At 31.9% G+C, this 22,466-nt stretch overlaps 1 protein-coding gene across 1 annotated transcript; it reads right to left on the minus strand.

The window, feature by feature from the left end:
- Positions 1-236: 236 nt before the first annotated feature.
- On the minus strand, positions 237-728 carry LOC109119615 (B3 domain-containing protein Os04g0386900-like). The gene is made up of 2 exons (XM_019212557.1): positions 663-728; positions 237-545 (listed from the first exon to the last, which is right to left on the minus strand). The coding sequence occupies exons 1-2, from the start codon at positions 726-728 to the stop codon at positions 237-239; spliced, it is 375 nt and encodes a 124-aa protein (XP_019068102.1).
- Between the last annotated feature and the right edge of the window lie 21,738 nt (positions 729-22,466).

The following is a 22,466-nucleotide window of genomic DNA, read 5'->3' on the forward strand; positions in this document are numbered from 1 at the left end:
CAATCTCTTCACATGTGTTGTACATGTATTACATAATAACGTAATGCATATTTTTATATATAATATCAACATTATTAAACTACATAACCCAAAAAAGCAGTATTAATAAAAAGAAGCATATATCATAGATGAAACTATTGGAATTGATAAAGTTTTTATTTTTTTAAATTGAAACAAATGGAGTTGATAAATTTTTTTCCATCAAATTGAAATTTCTACTAGGGTTGATAAAGTTTTCAATTAATTATTATTGGGTTGTCAGTGTTTATACCCTCCACATCTTCAGGAACCAATTCAGCTGGAAAATTTTCTCTTAGAATCTGTATTTTGAATTCGACGTTGTCAGGGTTGCACTCTGAGAGTTCAAACGCAATTCCATCCCCCTCTTTTAGATTGTTATCATCCCCAAAAATTTTCCATCCAGTACTAAATTTGTATTTAGTTTTGGCTCCACCAAAAAACAAGTTCCACTTCTTTCCACTATAAGTAAGGACTCCAGGGCCTCCAGCAAAAGGTAGCTCTTTGTTCATTTTATTGGGTAAGTACTGTCAAACATTAAAAAAAAATTAGCAAAATAAAAGTCAAGAATCCAGAAAACCCGAATTGTCCAGATCTAACCTATATATATATATATATATATATATATATATATGAACCTAAACATTAAGCATGAAACCAAGAACATCTAATATTGAATGCACCACTCCAAAACTACAATTCTTCCCCATGTTTTCTGTAACACTCTGGAAAATGCTAGGTTTAACTAAAGCCTAAACGTAAGGATAAATTTAATACAAATAATTTCCCGTACGTTAGTAGACCATGTAATAATTTTAGGGGGTTTAGGAGTCAAGGACTAATAGAGTAGTGTCAAGCAAAATTAGCAAGCAAAGGCCAAACCTCAAGGATGCCCCAAACTTGGAGCTACTTCCTCAAGGCTCTACGACTACAACCGCGGCTCATTGTTGAGACCACAGTCAGTGGAAGTCTTCGTTGAGTTGCGTTGGCCAAGAGATAGGAGCCCCAAGTGTCCTAGACACTGCCCCATGGGTCGTGATCCACTCCATGACTCGTGAGTTGGGGCATGAGACTCCGTTAGTTTTTTCGTAGGAAATGGGAAATTTAGGGGAGCTACTGCCCAAAGAAACATTGGCACCATAACAGGCCGCGGTGTACTTGACGAGGGGAACGGGGGTTCGACTCCATTGAAAAAACACCAAAAGCTTCAAGGAAAGAGTTCAACCTCTAAGATTTTTATCTCAATTTCGTGGTAAAGCTTCAAACAAGGTATGAGAGCTTTCATTCATGGGATTTCATTCCCCATGAAGCCGTTCCTATACTATTTTTTAAATTGGGAATTTGTTCAAAATTAGGGTTTTGATTCTAACCTTTGGTTCTTCTCAAAAACATTTTATTTATATGTTGGTTATCCTATACGATACTGAAATTGACATTTAATGAGGGGTTTTATTGCTAAATTTCCCTTGAACCCATGTGTTTTCCGCATGCCCCCAACTTTATTAAAATTATGATGGGTTCATTTATGAATTGTGATTATGTGCAATAGTATATATGTCGATCTAGTAATTAATATTGTTTATTTCATGCTTATATGTATTTCTAAGTGTTATTTCAAGATATGATCGATGACTCTTGAAGGGTAAATTGTAAGTGTTGAATCTTGAATTATGCGCTTGAACACAATACATGAAGGTAATCCTATGTCCAAGATTGTGATATAGGAATAGTTTGATCCACTTGAAAGGTGGACGTGCATACTTATATGTATTTATGTATGAAGTTATGTTCCACTTGAATGGTGAAAATTCAAGACTAAAGTGTGATATATGGTATGTTGAAAGGCTAGTTTCCTTTACTATTAGACATGACTATGTATTAATTGTCTTGGATGATTATATGATGATTCTAAGGTGAAAGGTAGTTCTCACCATATTAAATACATGAGCTATGTATGAGTTGGGTTGAATTATGAGTTGGGTTGAATGAAGAGTAATGTACTCCTTCACATATGAAATTTCAATTCACCTTAACTATTTATAAGTTGGAGAATAATGCTGAGCACCACGTGGATATGGCAAATGAGGTAGAGACGTTCCCGCTAGTTTAGGCCGGGTATTCTACATATGATATAATGAGAAGGAAACTCTCCCGCTAGGTGAATCTGTCGGGTTTCTAGAAGCAATCTTCTTATCGCATAACTATGTACCCGCATAGGGCTTAGCTAGTATATCCATATTATAGATATATATGTTTAGTTCCACCTTAGGCAAGTAGAACACCTACTATCGGTGTGGGGCTATATGTCACCGGATTTCATGTAACTCTCATGGTCTATGCGGTTAAGGCAATTCTCCTTATGTAATAAGATAATGCATATGACCTGAACCATACTTATGATTTCTTGATAATTCTACTTCGTAGGAGTGAGGTTATGTGACTTCACCTTTTACATTGCACAAGTAGTCTTTGAAAGTCAATATGGGTGGGTCCATGATGCTATGGTATGACATGAAGGTACGATATTCGTTGATTGGGTTGTTGTTAAGATATGATTCTCCTTATGTATATGTGATGAACATAGTTATTCACTTCTGTATGATTGTGGATTATGATGGGATCTAATATTGATATGTGTAACTCATGTGATTCTTAATGGATACATAGTATAGTTGGTATTATGTGATGCCAACTATGCATTGCACAAGTATGCTTTTAGGGTTGTTAAGGTGATGGTCATACTATGTTATGAAAAATCGTATGAGAATTCTATTATGATTTGTCTGATGTCCTTGTGTGCATAAATTGTTTTCCAACTTAATAAACGCATTATTTTCACTAAAATGTCTTTTTAGCAATATTAAGTATCTTTATACATGTTTCCATACTTCGTACTGTTTTTTCTAACCCATTCTCTTCTACATCTCCTATAATTGTATGTTCAGACCATTGAGGTGTTGTTAGTTCATTCTTGAAGAAAACTTGCGTTGCTACCTCTATGTTTTGGTGAGTCCACCATTCTGAGTACGGAATGTTATTGTGTCTAGTTCTAGTTAACTTTCCTTGTTAAGGACTATATTGTATTTTCTTATGATAACAGTTATGATTAATGTAAGGAGTGATTCCTAAATTTCGTACTCTTATATTTAGATTGTCTTACAAATCTAGCTTCCCATTTTTCATATATCCAGAAAGTTGTAGTTCTACGATAAAAGTTTTAAGTTTCCGCATTATTCTTATGTCTTATGTAATGGTGGTTAAGGGCTTGTATGAGACTCCTTTAGTGTCAAGTACGTTATGTCACTCCTAGTGTGTAACCCGCGTCGTGACATATTCAATACAATGGAAATGAGATTCTACAATTTAAAAAAGAAAAGAAAACCTTTTTAGAAAATGAAATATCTCATAATCATAAAAATGAAATTCTTACTAATAAAGATGGGAAAATGCACAAGTACCCCCTCAACCTATGACCTAAATCCCAGAGACAGACTTATACTATACTAAGGTCCTATGACCCCTCTGCACTAACTTTGTTAATAATTTTCTATCCCTTTTCGGCCTGCGTGGCACTATCTTGTGGGCCAAACGCTGGTCGGCTTTTTTTCAAACTAGTGCCACGTAGGCCGAAAAGGGGTAGAAAATTACTTATAAAATAAGTTCAAGGGGGAAATAGTACCTTAGTATAGTATAAGTGTGTCTCTGGAATTTCGGGCATAGGTTGAAGGGGTACTTGTGCATTTTCCCAATAAGATTATAAAAGGATAGGAAATCATTTCCCCATCCTGTATCGACCCTCAAAATGAAATAGGGTAATCTATAGCCTCACAAGGTCTTAATGAATTAATAGGGTTTTAAGATAATTAATATTAGAATTAGAAGTCAATTTGTAGAGTTGGGAAGTCAAAATGTCCAAAGACGACCAAGACGTCCGGAAACTAGTCTTGAGCGTGTGCTAGTGTGTCCTTGGATATTGTATGTGTTTTTATGTGTTGTTTGGAGTATAAAATGAGTGGAGATGAACCTAACACCTAGATGACCATACATAGGGTCAAAGTCATCCTGTTATGAATCCCCTAAGGGCCCCCTAGGGGTCCTTGAGGAGGACCCAACCTTGGGCCGACAAGATGCCCAAGGCGGTTACAAATTTTGCATAGATGAAACCAGTCCGCGTCGCGGACATGGTTAACCAAGGGTCAAATTTTTGTTCCATGTCTTGGACTCTACTTTCCCAAAAATTATTTCGAAAAATCTTGAGGGAACAACTCCACGATGTGGACTTGTTCCCCGACGATGATTCCGAAAATTTAAGTTAAGTTTTACTTGTCTAAAAAGGTCCAATTAATGTAGGGGTATTTTGGGGGTGTATTATATATTGATTTTTAAGTCATTATTCACCATTACCCTAATCAAAAACCGCAATCCTCAATTAGAGTCCAAAAATTTTAAGCTCTCCATTCTCTCAAATTCTCTCTAATTAGATCCTCCATTGGAGGACCTTCAAGTCCCAAGGAAGAAGGCAAAATTCTCCAAGCTTTCATGCCTAATTTCGTGGGATTTCATCCTTGACTCTTCTTCCATTCATGGAGAAAATTTCAAAGGCTTTCAAAAGATGTTTAAAAACATAGAAATTCCTATTTTTAATTCATGGGTTCTTGCATGAAAAGTTTTAAATCAATGTTTTGTGAAGTAATTAATATTAATTGAATATTTTAAGGTCAAAAACTCGCTGAACCTATAATTTTGGCTCTAAAGTGAATGAATTGATCATGGCTTGATCTTAGTGAATTCATGTGTATATTGTTTTGGGCTGTTAAATTATGTACAAATCATGATAGAATTGTTTATAACCTGCCTTATAATGATGATATTCATTATTTATGTTGTTGTATCATTGATATGGATTGGTTGTTGGCTTAGTATTGTGTACATGGCTATTGGTAAGAACCTTTGTAAAGTGAATTGGTCGAAAAGACTAAAGAATGGTGATGATTATGATTGTGAGTTGATCTATTTCCTCAATTTAGTATTGAAGTGATATTGTATTGCCTTTATTGCTATGGTCCACTTACGGTGGCAGTGTCTAAGTGTTATAACTGTTATGAAAATGGCATTGGCGGTGTTACTATGTGAAGTAATGTGATCAGTAGAAGATGTTGTGGCTTATATTAATATGTTAAGTGGAGAATAATATGATATATGTGTCATATTGTATAATGTGAAGTTATTAAGTGAAGTACTCTTGTAATGTCTATATGATCGTTTATGGGAGTTAATGTTATTATTATTCTCTAATTGATGATATATGATGATGAAGGACAAAGAAGTGTCCTTATCGAATAATTTTTTATCTTGTGTGGTAGACTTAGTTTTCCCTACATGGTACTTGAATGTTGTTGAATCCGTGAAATGATGATGTTGTGTCTTGATTGGTAGACATAGGTCCCTCCACTTGATATATGAAAGTTATGTAAATATGAACTTTTGATGTAGTAGGGTTAGGCACCTCTATCATGTATGTGCATAAATGAATGATGAATGAAAGTGTAGGATCGGTAGACCTAAGATGGTGCCCTTGTAAGGATGAATAATATAGGACCTTGAATAAGAAAAGAAGGTCAAGAGAATAGAACCTTGAATATAGAAAAGAAGGTTAATAGAATCCTTAAAGTGAAAGACCGTAATGGTATCCTTCTTAAGTGGAATGATAGATTTAGGGATAGGTTGGCTGGAACGCCATAAAACCATCTCTAAGGAAGTTATAAGATTTATCCTAATAGTCGTAGGTTGGCAGCCCTAGTGGACCCATCCTTGTAAAGTAAATGCCCATTTTTAGCATGGTTTTCTTGGATGTTAACCATACTTAGTGCATTCAATGTGCTAATTTCATATGTTGTTCTATTTCTACAAGTGTAGGTGGCAAGTGAGGAGTCTCTAAGAAGAAAATCTTGAGACAAACATTAGAAGAAAATCTTGAGACTTTGGATGTCCTAATATGATTAAGGACATAGTTATGCCTTATTTTCCTTTCAAAAAGACTTTGTAATAGACTATAGTTACTTTTAAAATTTATGTAAGGGATGTCACCCCAAGATATTTTATGTGTCTAAGATGACCATGACGAGACTTAGTTCTTTCTTACAATTCTATAAATATTTGAACTATTGTTGGAAAAAGCTTTAAATCGACACTACTTTTCAAACAGGTGTGATGAACGACGTTAAAGGGCTTGTATAAGACCTCTGAGAGGTCTAGTATGTCGTGTGGCGACTTAAGGGTGCTCTTACTTCTAGGGTATACTCTTAAGTCGTTACACATCCAATACCCATAGTCCCACTAAATTCATGTTCATCCCAAAAAACCCAACACTAGTTCATGAAGTGTTCTAACAAAGATGATTTTGTATCACCACAAAACCTATAGTTAAGGATGAGAATCACCACTACAAAGAATAGTTTGTGAATAAATACTAACAAAAAGAGGGAGTTTTGTATGAAAATAGGAGGAAGGAAACGAGAGTTACCAAACTGTAGATGGGCTTGACATTGCTCTTAGTAAGAACCATACCATCATATGGTTTATCCGGAAGTGGCAAAATTTTATCTTTGTTGATTTCTATACATCCAGTGCTTTCAGTCATGATGAATTCACCTTTTTGGTTTTAAACTTGTTCAGAAGACGATCCACCCTAAAAAATAATAATGAAAATAGCAGATAAGTTTTATAATCAATATCGGGGTTTTGAGAGAAAGAGAAGTAGAAATATATTATGATAATGTGGTGCATTAAGTTAAAAATTAGTCCTACTTACTAGTTTATATAATGTGATACTTCGTTTTAAAAAAAGGTGATGCATTTGAGATTGTTTTGACTTAAAGAATTACATAACAATTTTTCAAGGTTGTTTTTGAATCTTAGCACAAATAATGTGGGATCATTATGTCTGCTACTGAAGCTTTTAGCATAAATAATGTGGGGGTTTATATATACTTTTGAAGTTCCGAAGCTATTGGAATCAAATGTATATCTTTAATGCAATTATAATTTAATATCTCCTAAAACTTTTAAAGTAGTAGTTAAGAATCCTCGGGAAAAGAAAAATATCATACATTGTAAATTTAAAAAAAATTGTGATCTAAAAATCTATTTTTTCATCAATCGCCTGTTTATATGTAATGCGGCATGCTTCTAAACCCAAGAATGACATTAATTTTTTTTCCCTCAAAATTTTGACATTTTTAAATTATTTTCCATTTATTATATAATGTATTAGCAAATCCTTACAATGTTTATTAATTACTTTTTTTAATCATTAATTCTTCAAATCAATCTATGTTACTATTTTTTTGCATTTGCTTAATCTTAACTACCACTAATTGTGTTTCATTCTGTTTAGAAAACAATGAAATGATTTTCATTTCTATTGTGGAAAATACACCAACCTATAAATACTATTTTTTTTGTTATTAATTCTGACATATAATTCCATAGTCATTCCAACAATCAATTTACATTTTACGGATAATACTCAATTACCCCTCTAGCCTATACCCAAAATCCCTACGACACACCTTATCTTTGATGAGGTCCTATTACCCCCTCCATCTTTTTTAAAGTAATTTATTACCCCTTGAGTGCCTACGTGGCAATAGTCGTGATTTCACCCATGTAGGGCGCGTGAGTGTAGAGTGAGTGAAGATTTTGGCTAACAATGAACAATAAAAGTTAGCCACGTGTCAAAGCAATTTGAAAAAAAAATTAAAAATAAATTTTATTGTTTCTCTCAAAAGCATCTTCTTCCTCTTTTCAAAAAATAACCTCATGTTCATGGTTCTTCATTTTTGAAGAAGCTCCATCCATTATCATTCAAGTTAAATAGCTCCTTGATTTGAAAAGCTAAAGTAAAATTTAATATATTCGTTACATCTTTTTATGTCGATTATTAATTCTTATTTTTTTTGACAATGTTTATAAAGTTAGGGTTATGACAAAATCCGAGTTGAATAAGTTGTGTATGGATGAGAACGATTCAATGTTACACTGCAACCAAAAATTAACTCCCAAAATCCAACAACGAAAATCAAATTTTAGTTGGAAATCTAATTTCTAACCTTTGAAATCGATCCCGTCCACACATGCAACACTTTCCCTCTTTCTACTTCATCTACTTTTTGGTAAAATTAATTTGGAAAAGAGTAAACGCCAGCTTTTCAAACTTGGGAAGTGTAAAATAACTTTATCTAAAGCTGAAACATTGGGTCTCGCGTGTTTAACAAACAAATCGACCTTGCAGATTATTATTGCCACGTAGGCACGCAAGGGGTAATAAATTAATTAAAAAAAAGTTGGAGGGGGTAATAGGACCTCATCAAATATAAGGTGTGTCGTAGGGATTTTGGGTATAGGCTAGGGGGGTAATTGAGTATTATCCCTACATTTTAATCTATTCTTCACTTGTCTCATAATTATTATTATTTTTTCTATGATGTAACATTATTTACCTTATTTTTTTCTTTTAGTTAATTATTGATGTATTATATTTGCATGATAAGAATTTTTTTAAATGTTCTTTCTTTTTTACTCCTATTTAGAGAAATGGGAGTTTAGAGGATGACCAAGGGAAAAATCTTAATTTTACGTTTACTCCATTTTTTAATCATTCCAGAAATTTACAAATTTATCTATAACTTCTAGAAGCAATCAGTCCACGTCCTCTGTGCACCTCTTCCTCTTTCGAAGGTAATTTTTCTGGGATTTTTTAATAACAATGTGTCTACTATATGTTTTATATGCATGTTAGCAGTTGTTCCTGTTTTCGACATGCATTATGCCTTTTTGATGTATTTTGTGTGGATTAACAACTAATTTGAGGCAGATAATGCACCTAATATATTTAATAATATTTTTGTCAAAGATGGAATCTAAACTTTTATATTCTTTTGATTTTGAATCAAACAACTAAAGTGTGCATTTTACAGGTTCATAATTTGTCAAGGTCTGGTTATGAGCTTTTTAAATACTCAGGTAAAGAGGTTATACTCATGTAAAGATGTATAATCTTTCAAATTTTGTTGTACACCTAATTTGAATCCCAATATCTAATCTTCATTGTCAAGTGTTTTTAACATTGTTTAGAAAGTGAAATATGTATGTACAAGTGGTAGCATATTCCTCATGACCATCCACTAAAGAATTGCACATGGCTGGTCCGTGAGGTGCAAAAGTCACTTTTCATAATGTAATTCTTGGGAGAACTACAACAGCTTTGTAAGAAAGGTTTATTCTTTTTCTTGATTTCCAACTAATTTGACTTTTTTAGGTATGTGTATTGTTGTGTTATATAGATAAATGTCAGTGATGTATCTACCTTTTTTTAAAAATCCAATAATACAAGAAATTGCTTACTTTTGTTCAAAAAAGTTGATGCGAATGTGGTTCCTTAAATTTCTTTTAAGAAATTATCTACTTTAGAGGTTTCATTCAAGCTATCATAGTTAGTGCTTGGTTTGTACTGGATCTTGTGATAATAAAATAAGGATTCTCAAATAACTTGACAACCTACTTATGAGATATGAGTATTCAGAATCTTTTTGTTGGGAAAGTTTTCTCAATTGCCTCTTTCCCATCTTAGAGTGTAATCTTGAGCTTAAAGTTATCTATTACTCATGTTTTTATATTCTAATTGAGGATTCTCAATAGTTCTTGAGATTCTCTTTTGCTAATTTAGGACGATAACAACACACACACACACACACACACACATATATATATTTATATATATATATATATACGTTTACTCTCTATTCCTTTTCAGTATAATTAATAAGTAATTGTATGTTCTCTTATTTTTAATGTATATTAGTCGTTGTTGCTTCCCTGCTTTATCTCTTGCTCTTTTGCTGACATATATGTTTAGCTGTTTTGCTTCAGAAATATCTCTTTTGAGCCGAGGGTCTATAGGAAATTATCTCTATAGCAACTCATAATATTACAAATACTCAAAATTGCACTTTTTAACTGATAAAGAGTTTTTCACAGAAAAACTGAACCAATATGAAATCAATAACGCATGTATCATTACACGTCATCATACATATGTGATTAAACAAATCAGTCAATGAAAATTGCGAAGAGAGAGTGCATGAACCTATATCAATTCAATAAGGGAAGAGGAAATAGAAGAGAGACGGATTTGCAAAATCAAGAAAAGAATACCTAGTGAGAGAGTAGGAACAGAGACAAGGAGAGTACATAGATTACCTGGTAAGGACGAGAGAGACGAGATCGCGCTATGGCCGGTGAGGAAGAGTAGTTTTCCCTAATTCGTATGGGTGAATTTGGAGAATGAGGAAGAGAGGTTTGCCCTAATCTGTGTGGGTGAATTTGTTGGTAGAGGGATTGTACCGGGAAAGAAACTTTAGGAAGAATTTATATTAAGTAAAAACTTAGCAGAATTAACTTTTAATCGCTAGTAATTATATTTTTTCCCCATGGCAAATGCCGAAATGATGGTAATACTCGAATGTTGGGAGCATTTAGCGCCAATTTATTTATTGCCTCTACAAAAATGTCCCTAAATGTGGTTTTTTTAGTTGTGTGCAAAACTTAGTAAATTTATAAAATTGACAAGTATCTTATATTTTTGGAGTGTTATTTGGAAGTGTTTCAATAATTTTTCTAGCTGGTTGTGCCATTTAAGAATTCAGGTCGCTTTTGTGATTTTTGTTAGACAAAGAAAGGAGACGCTGCAAGCTGACTGTATTAAATTATTAGGTTTAAGACCGAAAGAAGGCAAACAACAGATCAAGTAAACAATCTCTCCATTCAAAGTGTTCTAAATATGTTGTGACATATTTTTTGGTAATACGTATCCGTTGTCACTCAAGTGCATAGTCTACTACATAGTGTATTTAAATGAGTTACTTGACAGTGTATTGTGGACCACTCATATTAAGTGAGATAAAAATGTGCTTTATAATCATATCTGGGCTGCTTATATTATGCGAGGTAAGAATGAACTTTTCGGTTCCCTATGATTTATCAATGGTATTAAAATTTCATTCTTACCTCGCATAATATGAGCAACCCACATATGATTATAAAGCACGTTTTTATCTCACTTAATATGAGTTGTCCACAAAACACTATCAAGTAGATCATTTAAATACACTATGTAGCAGACCATGCACTTGAGTGACAACAGAAAGGTATTACCAAAAAATATGTCAAAACAGAGTTAAAAAACTTTGAATGGAGAGATTGTTTACTTGATCTGTTGTTTGCCTTCTTTCGGTCTTAAACCTAATAATTTAATACAGTCAGCTTGCAGTGTCTCCTTTCTGTATCTAACAAAAGTCACAAAAGCGGCCTGAATTCTTAAATGGCACAACCATCTAGAAAAATTATCGAAACACTTCCAAATAACACTCCTAAAATGTAAGATACTTGTCAATTTTATAAATTTACGAAGTTTTGCACACAACTAAAAAAACCACATTTAGGGACATTTGTTTAGAGGCAATAAATAAATTGCCGCTAAATGATCCCTACATTCGAGTATTACTGTCATTTGGGCATTTGCCATGGGAAAAAATATAATTACTAGCAATTAAAAGTTAATTCTGCTATATAGTTTTTACTTAATATATATTATTCCAAAATGTTATTTCCCGGTAAAATCCCTCTACCAACAAATTCACCCACACAGATTAGGGCAAAACTCTCTTCCTCATTCTCCGAATTCACCCATACAAATTAGGGCAAACCACTCTTCCTCATCGGCCATGGCACGATCTCGTCTCTCTCGTCCTTACCAGGTAATCTATGTGCTCTCCTTGTCTCTGTTCCTACTCTCTCACTAGGTATTCTTTTCTTGATTTTGAAAATCCATCTCTCTTCTATTTCATCTTCCCTTATTGAATTGATATATGTTGATGCACTCTCTCTTCGCCTTTTTCATCGACTGATTTGTTTAATCACATATCTATGATGATGTGTAATGATACATGCGTTATTGATTTCTTATTGGTTCAGTTATTTTGTGAAAAACTCTTTATCAGTTAAAAAGTGCAATTTTGAATATTTGTAAAATTATGAGTTGCTATAAAGATGATTTCTTATAGACCCTCGGCTCAAAAGAGATGTTTCTGAAGCAAAATAGCTAAACATATATGTCAGTAAAAGAGCAAGAGATAAAGTAGGGAAGCAACAACGAGTAATATACATTAAAAATAAGAGAACACACGACTACTTAATAATACTACAGAAGTAAGGAATAAAGACTAAACATGTGTGTGTGTGTGTGTGTATATGTGTGTATATATATATATATATATATATATATATATATATATTTGCTGTCATTCTCCTAAATTAGCAAATGAGAATCTCAAGAACTATTGAGAATCCTGAATTAGAATCTAAAATATGGGTATTAGATAACTTTAAGCTCAATATTACACACTAAGTTGGGAAAGAGGCAATTGAGAAAACTTGCCTAATGAAAAGATTTTGAATACTCCTATCTCATAAGTAGTTTGTCAGGTCATTTGAGAATCCTTATTCTAGTATCACCAAATCTAGTACAAACCAAGCACTAAGCATGATAGTTTAAATGTAACCTCTCAAGTAAAGAATTTTCTTAAAAGAAATTTAAGGGACCGCATTCTCATAAACTTTTTGAACAAAAGTAAGTCATTTCTTGTATTTTTGTATTAAAAAAAAGGTAGATACATCACTGACTTTTATACGAAGAACACAACAATACAAATACCTGAAAAAGTCAAATTAGTTGAAAATTGAGAAACAATATTTTATTCAAAGTATTCTGCAATCACATGTTTCTCCATCAATCAAGATCTGACATTGGAGTATATTGTTTTGAAATGATAGTGTTATTAAAAAAAAGTGTCAAAAACATGGTATTATTTCAATTGGTTATTCATACTTTAAGTGTTGTTGTGTGATTCTTCTATGGTCTTATCATAAGAGAGGTTAATATAAAAGTAGGCTTTATTTTCAAGCATCATTGTAGATTCCAAATATATTTAAAATATTATACATCTTTACATGAGTATAATGGATTTACTTGAGTATTTAAAAAGTTCATAAACATATCTTGGCTAATTAAGAACCTGAAAATGCACACTTCAATTGTTTTACAAATATCATTCAAAATCAACAGAATACAAAAATTAGATTCCATCTCTGAAAACATATTATTAAATACATTAGGTGCATTATCCACCTCAAATTAGTTTTTAATCCACATAAAATACATCAAAAAGACATAGAAGCGTGTCCAAAACAGGAAAGTAATCTAGAACTATAATCAATAACATATCGTCCTCACATTGAGGACTCACCAAAACTTGGAGGTAGCAGCCCATTTATGCACATAAGGACATAATACAAGTCATAATAGCATTCTCATATGATTTTTCATAACATAGTAGGACCATCACCTTAGCAACCCTAAAAGCATACTTGTGTTTATAATCACCTTTAGTTAAACATATCAACTTTAGATACCCAACTATACTAAGTATCTATTTAGAATCACCTTAGTTACACATATCAACTTTAGATCCCATCATAATCCAAAATCATACATAAGTGAATAACCATGTTCATCATATGTACATAAGGCGAGTCATATCTTAACAACAACCCAATCAACGTATATCATACCTTCATTTCTTACAATAGAATCATGGACCCACCCATAATCCCCTTCAAAGATTACTCGTGCAATGTAAAAAGTGAAGTCTCATACCCTCACTCCTACTACATATACTTATGAAGAAATCACAAGTATGGTTCAAGTCATATTCATTATCTTATTACATAGAGAGAATTGCCTTAGACAATGTGACCTACATGGAATTCGGTATAATATAACCCCACACCGAAAGAAGGTGTCCTGCTTGGCTAAGAGAATTAAACATATATAGTTTTAATATTGATCCACTAGCTAAGACTTATGCGGGCACATAGTTATGGAATAGAGAGATTGCTTCTATAAACCCGGCCTATTGAACTAGTGGGAGTGTTTCCACTCATGAGAGCATATGTAAAAGACCTAACCTAAATTAGCAGGAAGGTCTCTACCTCATTTGCCATATCCGTTCGGTGCTAAGCATTATTCTCCAGTTTTTACATGGTTAAGGTGAATTGTTATTTTTATATGTGAAGGAGTACATTATTCTTCATTCAACCAAACTCATACATAGCTCATGGATTCAACATGATGAGAACTACCTTTCAACTAAGAATCATCATATAACCATCTAAGACAATTAATACATAGTCATGTGTAATAGTAAAGGAAACTAGTCTTTCAACAATACCATATCTCACAACTTACTCATTATATCTTCACCATTCAAGTGGAACTTAACATTATACATAAATAAATAAAATTAAGCACCTCCAGCTTTAAAGTGGATCAAACCATTTATATATAAGAATCTTGGACATTGGATTACCCTCATACATTGCCTTCAAGACCATAATTCAAAATTCAACACTTACAATTTTCACTTCAAGGGTCATAGACCATATCTTGAAATCATGCTTAGAATTTCTACGGTAAGCATGAAAAATAAAAAAATTTATTTACTAAATCCACATACATACTATCCCACATATTCATAATTCACAAAGAAACCGCATCATAATTTTCAAAAAGTTGAGTGAATGGGAAAACACATGGGTTCAAGGAAAATTTAACAATAAAAACCCTAATTAAACTTCAATTTCATTATAATATAGGATAACCAACATAAATAAAATATTTTAGAGAAGAACCCTAGGTAAGAATCGAAACCCTAATTTTGAAAAAACTTCCAATTTCAAAAATAGTAGAGGAAGGGCTTCATGGGAAAACAAATCTCATGTATGAAAGTTCCCATACCTTGTTTGAAGTTTTACCACAAAATGAGATGGAAATCTTGGAGCTTGAACCCTATCCTTAAAGCTTTTGATTTTCATCAATGGAGGAAATTTGTATAGAGAGAAATATTTGAGAGAATTAGTTTTGGGAAGTATTGAGTTTGAGTCTTGTAAATGGATGAAAAAGACTTTAAAACCTTTTTATATTTTACCCATAGACCATCCAAAACACTCACACATATATTGGACTCAAAAGTAACAGACTACACTAACCTACATTAAAAGAACTCGTCCAGGTTCACAATCCACGCCTCACAAGCCGTATTGAGCACCTCGACTCGTGGTGATTGTCATGAGGATTAAGGCAATATCCTCTTCAAGATTGCCAATTCCTACAAAACCAATTCATGCTCCCCCCCTTCCCCTTGTCAAGTGCACCACGGCCTGTTATGGTGCCTGTGGTACTTTGGGTATCTCCCCTAAATGCCCCATTTCCTATAAAAAAAAAAAGCTAAGCGAGTCTCACGGCCAACCTCACGAGTCGTGGAGTGGACCACAATCTGTGGTCCCATCGTGAGGGTTGGCCAGTATCTAGGACACTTGGGGCTCCTCTCTCTTGGCCAAGGAAAATCCACAAAGCCTTCTACTAACCATGGTCTTGACCACGAGCCGTAGTGGTGGCCGTTGAGCCTAGAGGCATTGGCTCCAAGTATGGGGCATCCTTGACTTTTTGCCTTGGCTTGCTCCTTTTGTTTGGAACTCCTCTATTAGTCCTTGACTCCTAAACCCCCTAAGCGTATTGGATGGTCTACTAAGTTAGGGGAAATCATTTTTATTAAATTTATCCTTACGTTTCGGCTCTAGTTCAACCTAGCATTTTCCGCTGTGTTAAAAACTATCGGGTGGGGCAAAATAAATTTTAGTTTTGGAGTGGTAAATTCAAGATTAGTGTTCTTGGTTTCAAGATTAATATTTAGGTTCATGTGTGTGTGTGTGTGTGTGTTTGTGTGTGTGTGTATATATATAAGGTTAGAGCTGGATGCTTTGGGGTTTTTTGATTCTGGACTTTTATTTTGCTAATTTTTTTTAATGTTTGACAGTACTTACCCAAGAAAATAAACAAAGAGCCTCCTTTTTCTGGAGCCCCTGCAGTCCCTAATTACTTATGGTGGAACGAAGTGGAACTTGTTTTATGGTGAAGCCAAAACTAGATACAAATTTAGTACTGGATGCTAATTTTTTGTGGATGATAACAATCTAAAAGAGGGGGATGGTCTTGTATTTGAACTCTCAGAGTGTAACTCTAAAAAAATCGAATTAAAAATTCAAATTCTAAGAGAAGATTTTCGAGATGAATTGGTTCCTGAAGATGTGGAGGGTTTAAACATTGACAACCCAATAATAATTGATTAAAAACTTTATCATTTCTAGTAGAAACTTCAATTTTCAATAAAAAAGAACTTTAATGATTCATGCAGTTTCAATTTCAAAAATAAAAACTTCATCAATTCCAATAATTCCATGTTTGGTGTATGCCTCATTTTATCAATGTTGCCTTTTGGGTTATGTGGTTAAATAATATTGATACTATTATTAAAAATATGTATTATATTTTTACGCCATACATGTACAACACATGTGAAGAGATAGTAATATATTAAATAATAATATTCAATTCAATTAATTTTGAAATTCAATTTTTTAAAACTTGAGAATCTAAAATTTCCATTTTACGTTAACTAATTCAAATTTCAAAATTCAAGAAAGATTTGCCTATGAAACTGAATAATTATGCTTAAGCAAGAGCCCATGATAAAAAATAACATCCTCACTATAGTCCGATGTAAATTTATGCTTATGTGTTTTTATCACATTGTAGACATTGAATCATATCGTCATTTAATTTCTTAAATATCGTCACATGAGACTTGTTTTTGCTCGTCTTAAACTGGTAGGAAGTTTATCCATGTAACATTGAAAATTCAATCCAATAAAATAAAAAAATTGTGAACTTCACAATTTATAGAATTTTAAGAGAAAAGGGAAGAAGGGGTAGCTACTTATATATTTTTAAAATGTAATTGGGTGATTAAGAATGCGGCGAGGGTTAGTTTTAAAAAAATTTTAAAAAGGAAAATAATGGGGAAAATTAAAATAAGATCGATTGAGCTGTTCTGAGTGTTGTCCCAACGGCCTAACAAATTTAAAATCAAATTCTTAAAAATATTTGACATTTAAATTAATTTATCTCATCAGTTATAAGTTATAACTTAATGTAATACTATGAGATTGGATTGGTGCAGACCATTGATCAACCCATGTGGATCCCTAGTAACATATGCTCTATTTGTATCACGTGCATTCACCTTAGTGGATTTGACATTGGTGTCGAGTTCGTCTAGAAAGTCTTTAAAATACGACATAGACGTTGAGTTCGTCTAGAAAGAAATTAATATATGTTAGGTAAATGAAAGAATTAATACTCCAATTATTTTACTAAATATATTTGTTTGCAAATTTCAAATTATATGATTCTAGACTTCTTTGCTATAAACAATATTTTTCAAAAAGTTCAAATCATTTTTTAATAAAAAATTTGTCCTTGTTAAAAAATCTCATTTTTAATTATTTTTTTAAAAAAAATATCTCCCACACCAACCAACCACAATCAATTTTTTAAAAAATATTTATTTAAAATAAAAAACTAAAAAAAGGGCAAAAACAAGTGTGATTGCTTATTTTATTTCTAAAAGTAAATAAAGAAACTTCACAAAAACGTGCACACTTGATTATTATTTTTATTTTTTTTACCTTGATGAAATATTTAAGTAGCTATTTTTAGATTTGGAATTTATTTTTCAAAAAAATATTTCAGAAGCTATATTTAGATCATCATTTTTGTGAATTAGAGAGACCCAACATATTTTTGTGTTAAAAGATTTCAAAATCAAATAAAGAGACCCTATGTTCGCAGCGTCCAAAAGTTTCAAAGAAAAAAAACACACATTATTATTGTAAAAAAATTCAAAAATGTTATAAATTCATTGTATAGTACATGTGGATTATTTATTAGATTTATCCACTATTAATTAGGTTCATGTATAGGTGCTTCCAAGGTGATAAGAACTTTCAAAAAAATTATGTGTAGATTAATTAGATGACTTTTGGGGTGATATCTCAACACTATTAATAGAGAATCACTCACCATTTGAAAGACACACTTGAATAAGAAAATTTCTCTCCTCTATCTTATACTTCTTGTCTTCTTTTTATTATTATAATATTCTGAGCTTTCATTAAAATAAAAACAAGCAAACAACCAAATTATTTGTGTTAAAAACTTTAGAAGTAGAGACAGACCTAACAATTGTGTTAAAAACTCTAGAACTAGACAAAGACACCCTATTCCATATTACTAGTGCTAGAAATTTTGAAAGCAGATAAAGAGAACCCACATTATTTTTGTTAAAAATTCTGAAAGCAAGTTAGAGCAACATTAATTGTACTGTACACTTCGAAAGCAGAAAGAAACCCCATGTTATTTGAGCTAAAATTCTGAAACCAGACAAAGAGACCCCACATAATTTGTGTTAAAAATTTTAAAACACACAAATAAACTTTTACTAGTCTTAAAAGTTGTAATGTAATTTGGGATTTTAATTCTTTAAACCAGAATAGTCTCGTGCTAGTATTAATGGGACCACCTATGTTTGTAACGATGCATAGTATTATAAAATGTAGGGAATATGATTAGTTGTTTAGCAGTAAAAAACTTGGAGTTATTTTTTAAAAAAAAAACTAGAACCCCACCACCACCACCACACTACACCCCTACTTTCACCACAACCACAACCACAACACCTAAAAACAAAAACTATCAAATTTTGACATTTAGGAATTTTATTTTACTATCTATAAATTGAATCAAATCGGAACGAGAACTTTATTAATCCTTGAGGTTTAGATGAATTCAGCGACTTTCATCTCCACAAACAAGTAACCATACAATAATCCACATTGGCCATTATTTAAAATTTATATATTATTTCTTCATATATGTAAAAGAATTTAATCAAAAGTACTTTATGTAATAATATTGATAATATTTATAAAAATGTGCATTACATTATTATGCATACATGTGCAATGCACCTTCGATTCATGCACCGGGAATGAGCTCCAGACCGAAAGTCTCTGGTGGAGGAGTCCGGTTGCTCAGAACTAGTAATATATTAAATGCTTAAATATCAAAATATTCTATACAATTAATTTTACGAGATTTATTTTGTAAAAAAAACTTGCAAATCTTATAAAATGCATAAGTACCTCCCCCCACCAACCCACCCACAACCTAAAATGCATTAGTACCTCCCCCCACCCACCCACCCACCCACAACCTAAAATGAATTAGTACCTCCCCCCATCCACCCACAACCTAAAATGCATAAGTGTGTCTCTGAAATTTCGGGCATAGCTTCAGAGGGTACTGTGCAGTTTCCCTTTTTTTTTGCATCAACTAAACAAGAGAAAATACAAATTCCGAGCGTAAAGCTTAATGAATGGCATCTTTTTTGAGAATCAGATGCACCCCTCGTTTTTTATATTAAAAACTCTGAAGAAAGAAACCTCGCGTTATCAGTGTTAGAAGCTTCGAAAGCAGACAAAGAGAACCCGTATTATTTGTATTAATCAAAAGCAAGTACAGAGACACATCATTTGTGTTAAAAAGTTTACGAGCAGAATGAAGAGCCTGACCTTTTTATTTGTACTAAGAAATAAAAAGCAGATAAAGATAACTCATATTGTCAGTATTAGAAATTGTAGAATCAAACTAAGAAACACACATGCTATTTGTGTTAAAAACATCAATGGTAAGCAAAGAGTCACATTATTTATTTTAGAAACTATGAAAGCTTATGTAGACTAGAACAATGCTAATACTTATGTGGTCACTTTAATTTTTAACTGATACATTATATTATATAAATAAATAAATTGGAGTAGTTTTTAATAAAAAAGTAAAAAGTTTTTTTGGGACACACTGGAACCCCTACTCCCACTTTCAAAATTTTAAACTATCCACCTTTGACAGTTCATAGATTTTTGTGTATTTTCTATAAAATGAAAAAGAATTTTATTTTACAATGGGTGTAAGTGTAAAATTCATCCTTGTAAATTCGGAAAAATTCAATAATTTTTACCTCAACAAATGAGTAACAATACGACAATCCACCATGATCTTTCATTAAAACTTGTACTTTATTTCTTAATATATGTGAAATTATTTACCCAAACAAAATTTGTTTTATAATATTGTTTATTATATTATTAGGCATTCATGTTCAACGCACGTGTAGAAAATTAGTATTATATCAAATTCTAAAATGTCATGATACTCAATACAATTTATTCTACAAATTTTATTTTTTAAAAACTTGCAAATTTAATGTTTCCATTTTACAACAACTAAACCATTGAAATCTGAAACGTTAAACCATAAGCTAATGAAGATCAACTTTTTTACCAAACTAGATAGACTCCGCTTTTATTGAGTTAATAATATCTAAAGCAGAAAAATAGCCCCCATATTATTAATGTTATACTCTAGAAGTAGATAAAGAGAATTCACATTATCTATGTTAAGAACTCCGAAAGCAAGCAAAGATCCACATCTTTTGTGTTAAAACTTCAAAAGCAAACAAAAACCTCACATTTTTTGTATTAAAAAATTTGTTAGCAGAGAAAGAGACCCCTTATTAGTGTTCAAAACTCTAGAAGCAGACAAAGAAAATATATGGTATATGTATAAAACTCCAAAATCATGTAAAAAGACACATTATTTGTGTTCAAAACTTTGAAAGCAAACAGAAACCCAACGTTATTTGTGCTAAAAATTTTGAAATTAAATAAAGAGACCCCTTTAGGCTAATTTTGTGTTTTATTAAAAAACCTAAAACAAATTACACATCTTTACACTTAGCCTAACATGCAAAAAGAAAACAACTAAATGTTGCGACCCGATTTCGAAAAATGAAACATTCGAAGTCGATTTCGTACCTTCGGCAACTTTTGTTAAAGTTTTTTTGGATAATTTGTAACTTGAGAGTCGCCACTTAATTTTTAGGTAAAAATTAAGAGAACCATTCAAAATGAATTTTTTAAAGAAAAAACATATAAATATACCAGAGTTTTGGGTAAGGGTTCAAATAATACTCTAAGGAAGGGTTTAGGCATCTTAGAGAATCCGCAAACACGTGATTTACCGACGAATTTTGAAAGTTTGGCTAATTTTATAAAGAAAACATAGATTACTTGTAAAAAATCTTGTTTTAAAATAACTATACTTTTTTGACACTTGTACACTAATCTTATTTCAAGTAGAGCCGTCAATATTGGCTAAGCCCGTTGGGCCGGCCTGGCCTAACCCGATATTTAATAGGGTTGAACTTAGATTTTTGAAGCCCATTTAATAAAAAGGTTTTTTAGCCCGGCCTGAATAAGCCTGTTGATTTTATGGGCTTGAGAAATATAGGTAGGGTAGGCCCGTGGGCCAATAATAATTAATTAAAAAAATTTAATATAATATTAAAATTTAAAATTAAAGAGAGTCCAAATTCAAAATAATTAGGTTAATATTTTTATTTATATATTTATATTTATAATTCAAGATAATTTCAGAGACCTCCCTCCAGGCTTCGCTCTATAACACTCACCTTCCTGTGGTTTACGATATTACGTCTACCTCCCTTATTTTTATTTTCTTGTAACCATTCTTTAAACATATTTTAATAAATATAAATTAATTTACATTTGATAAATTTACCCTTATATATGAATGTTTAGATCTAATTTTCAATGATTTATCTTTATTCGTTGGATCATGTTTCTTCTTAGCTTGTGTAAATGTTTAACTAGAATAAAATCTTATCGTTCTTATCGAATTTCTTTCTTGGGTAGTTCAATTTTGTATTTTATTTGAAGAAATTGTTGCCGCAAAATGATGGGTTATGGGGAAAAAATTTACGTGAATTGGTATAGGTGAAATTGAGATAAAGAGTTAATATTTGGTGAAAATGTGGGTTAGCTTAGTTGAAGACTTTGATCTTTGTTGGATTAAAAAAAATAAGTCTTTGTGTTAATTTATTTTTAAAGTATTTGTTAAATAAATTATTTTTTATATAATATTTATTTAGAAGAAATTTATCTAAAAAAGAGTAAAATTGTCAAATCTATATTAATTTATATTTATTTTAAATAGCTTTAAAGAATGGTTACAAGTAAATGAAAATAAGGAAGGTAGACGTAATATCGTAAACCAAAGGGGAGGTGAGTATTAAAGAGCGAAACATGGAAGTCTCTGAAATTATTATTATAAAAATAATTTTATTTTGATTTAATTCACAAGTACAAACATTAACATCAGGTAATATTGTTTTGTCGAAATTTATGATAATATTTTAAATTATAATTTGAAACTTAATTTAACTATAAAAAAAATATTTTTTTAAAAAAAGTGGCCTGGCCCGTCAAGCCACGTACTTGTGGGTTGGGTCGAC

The sequence above is a fragment of the Solanum lycopersicum genome, chromosome 1, assembly GCF_036512215.1.
Source record: "Solanum lycopersicum chromosome 1, SLM_r2.1".
In the NCBI taxonomy this organism is placed as follows: domain Eukaryota; kingdom Viridiplantae; phylum Streptophyta; class Magnoliopsida; order Solanales; family Solanaceae; genus Solanum; species Solanum lycopersicum.

Coding starts and splice junctions, on each gene's coding strand:
- LOC109119615 (XM_019212557.1), bottom strand. CDS start 728: ATGGGGAAGAATTGTAGTTTTGGAGTGGTGCATTCAATATTAGATGTT. Junction 546..662: donor TTCTTGGTTTCATGCTTAAT/GTTTAGGTTCAT, acceptor AATGTTTGACAG/TACTTACCCAATAAAATGAA.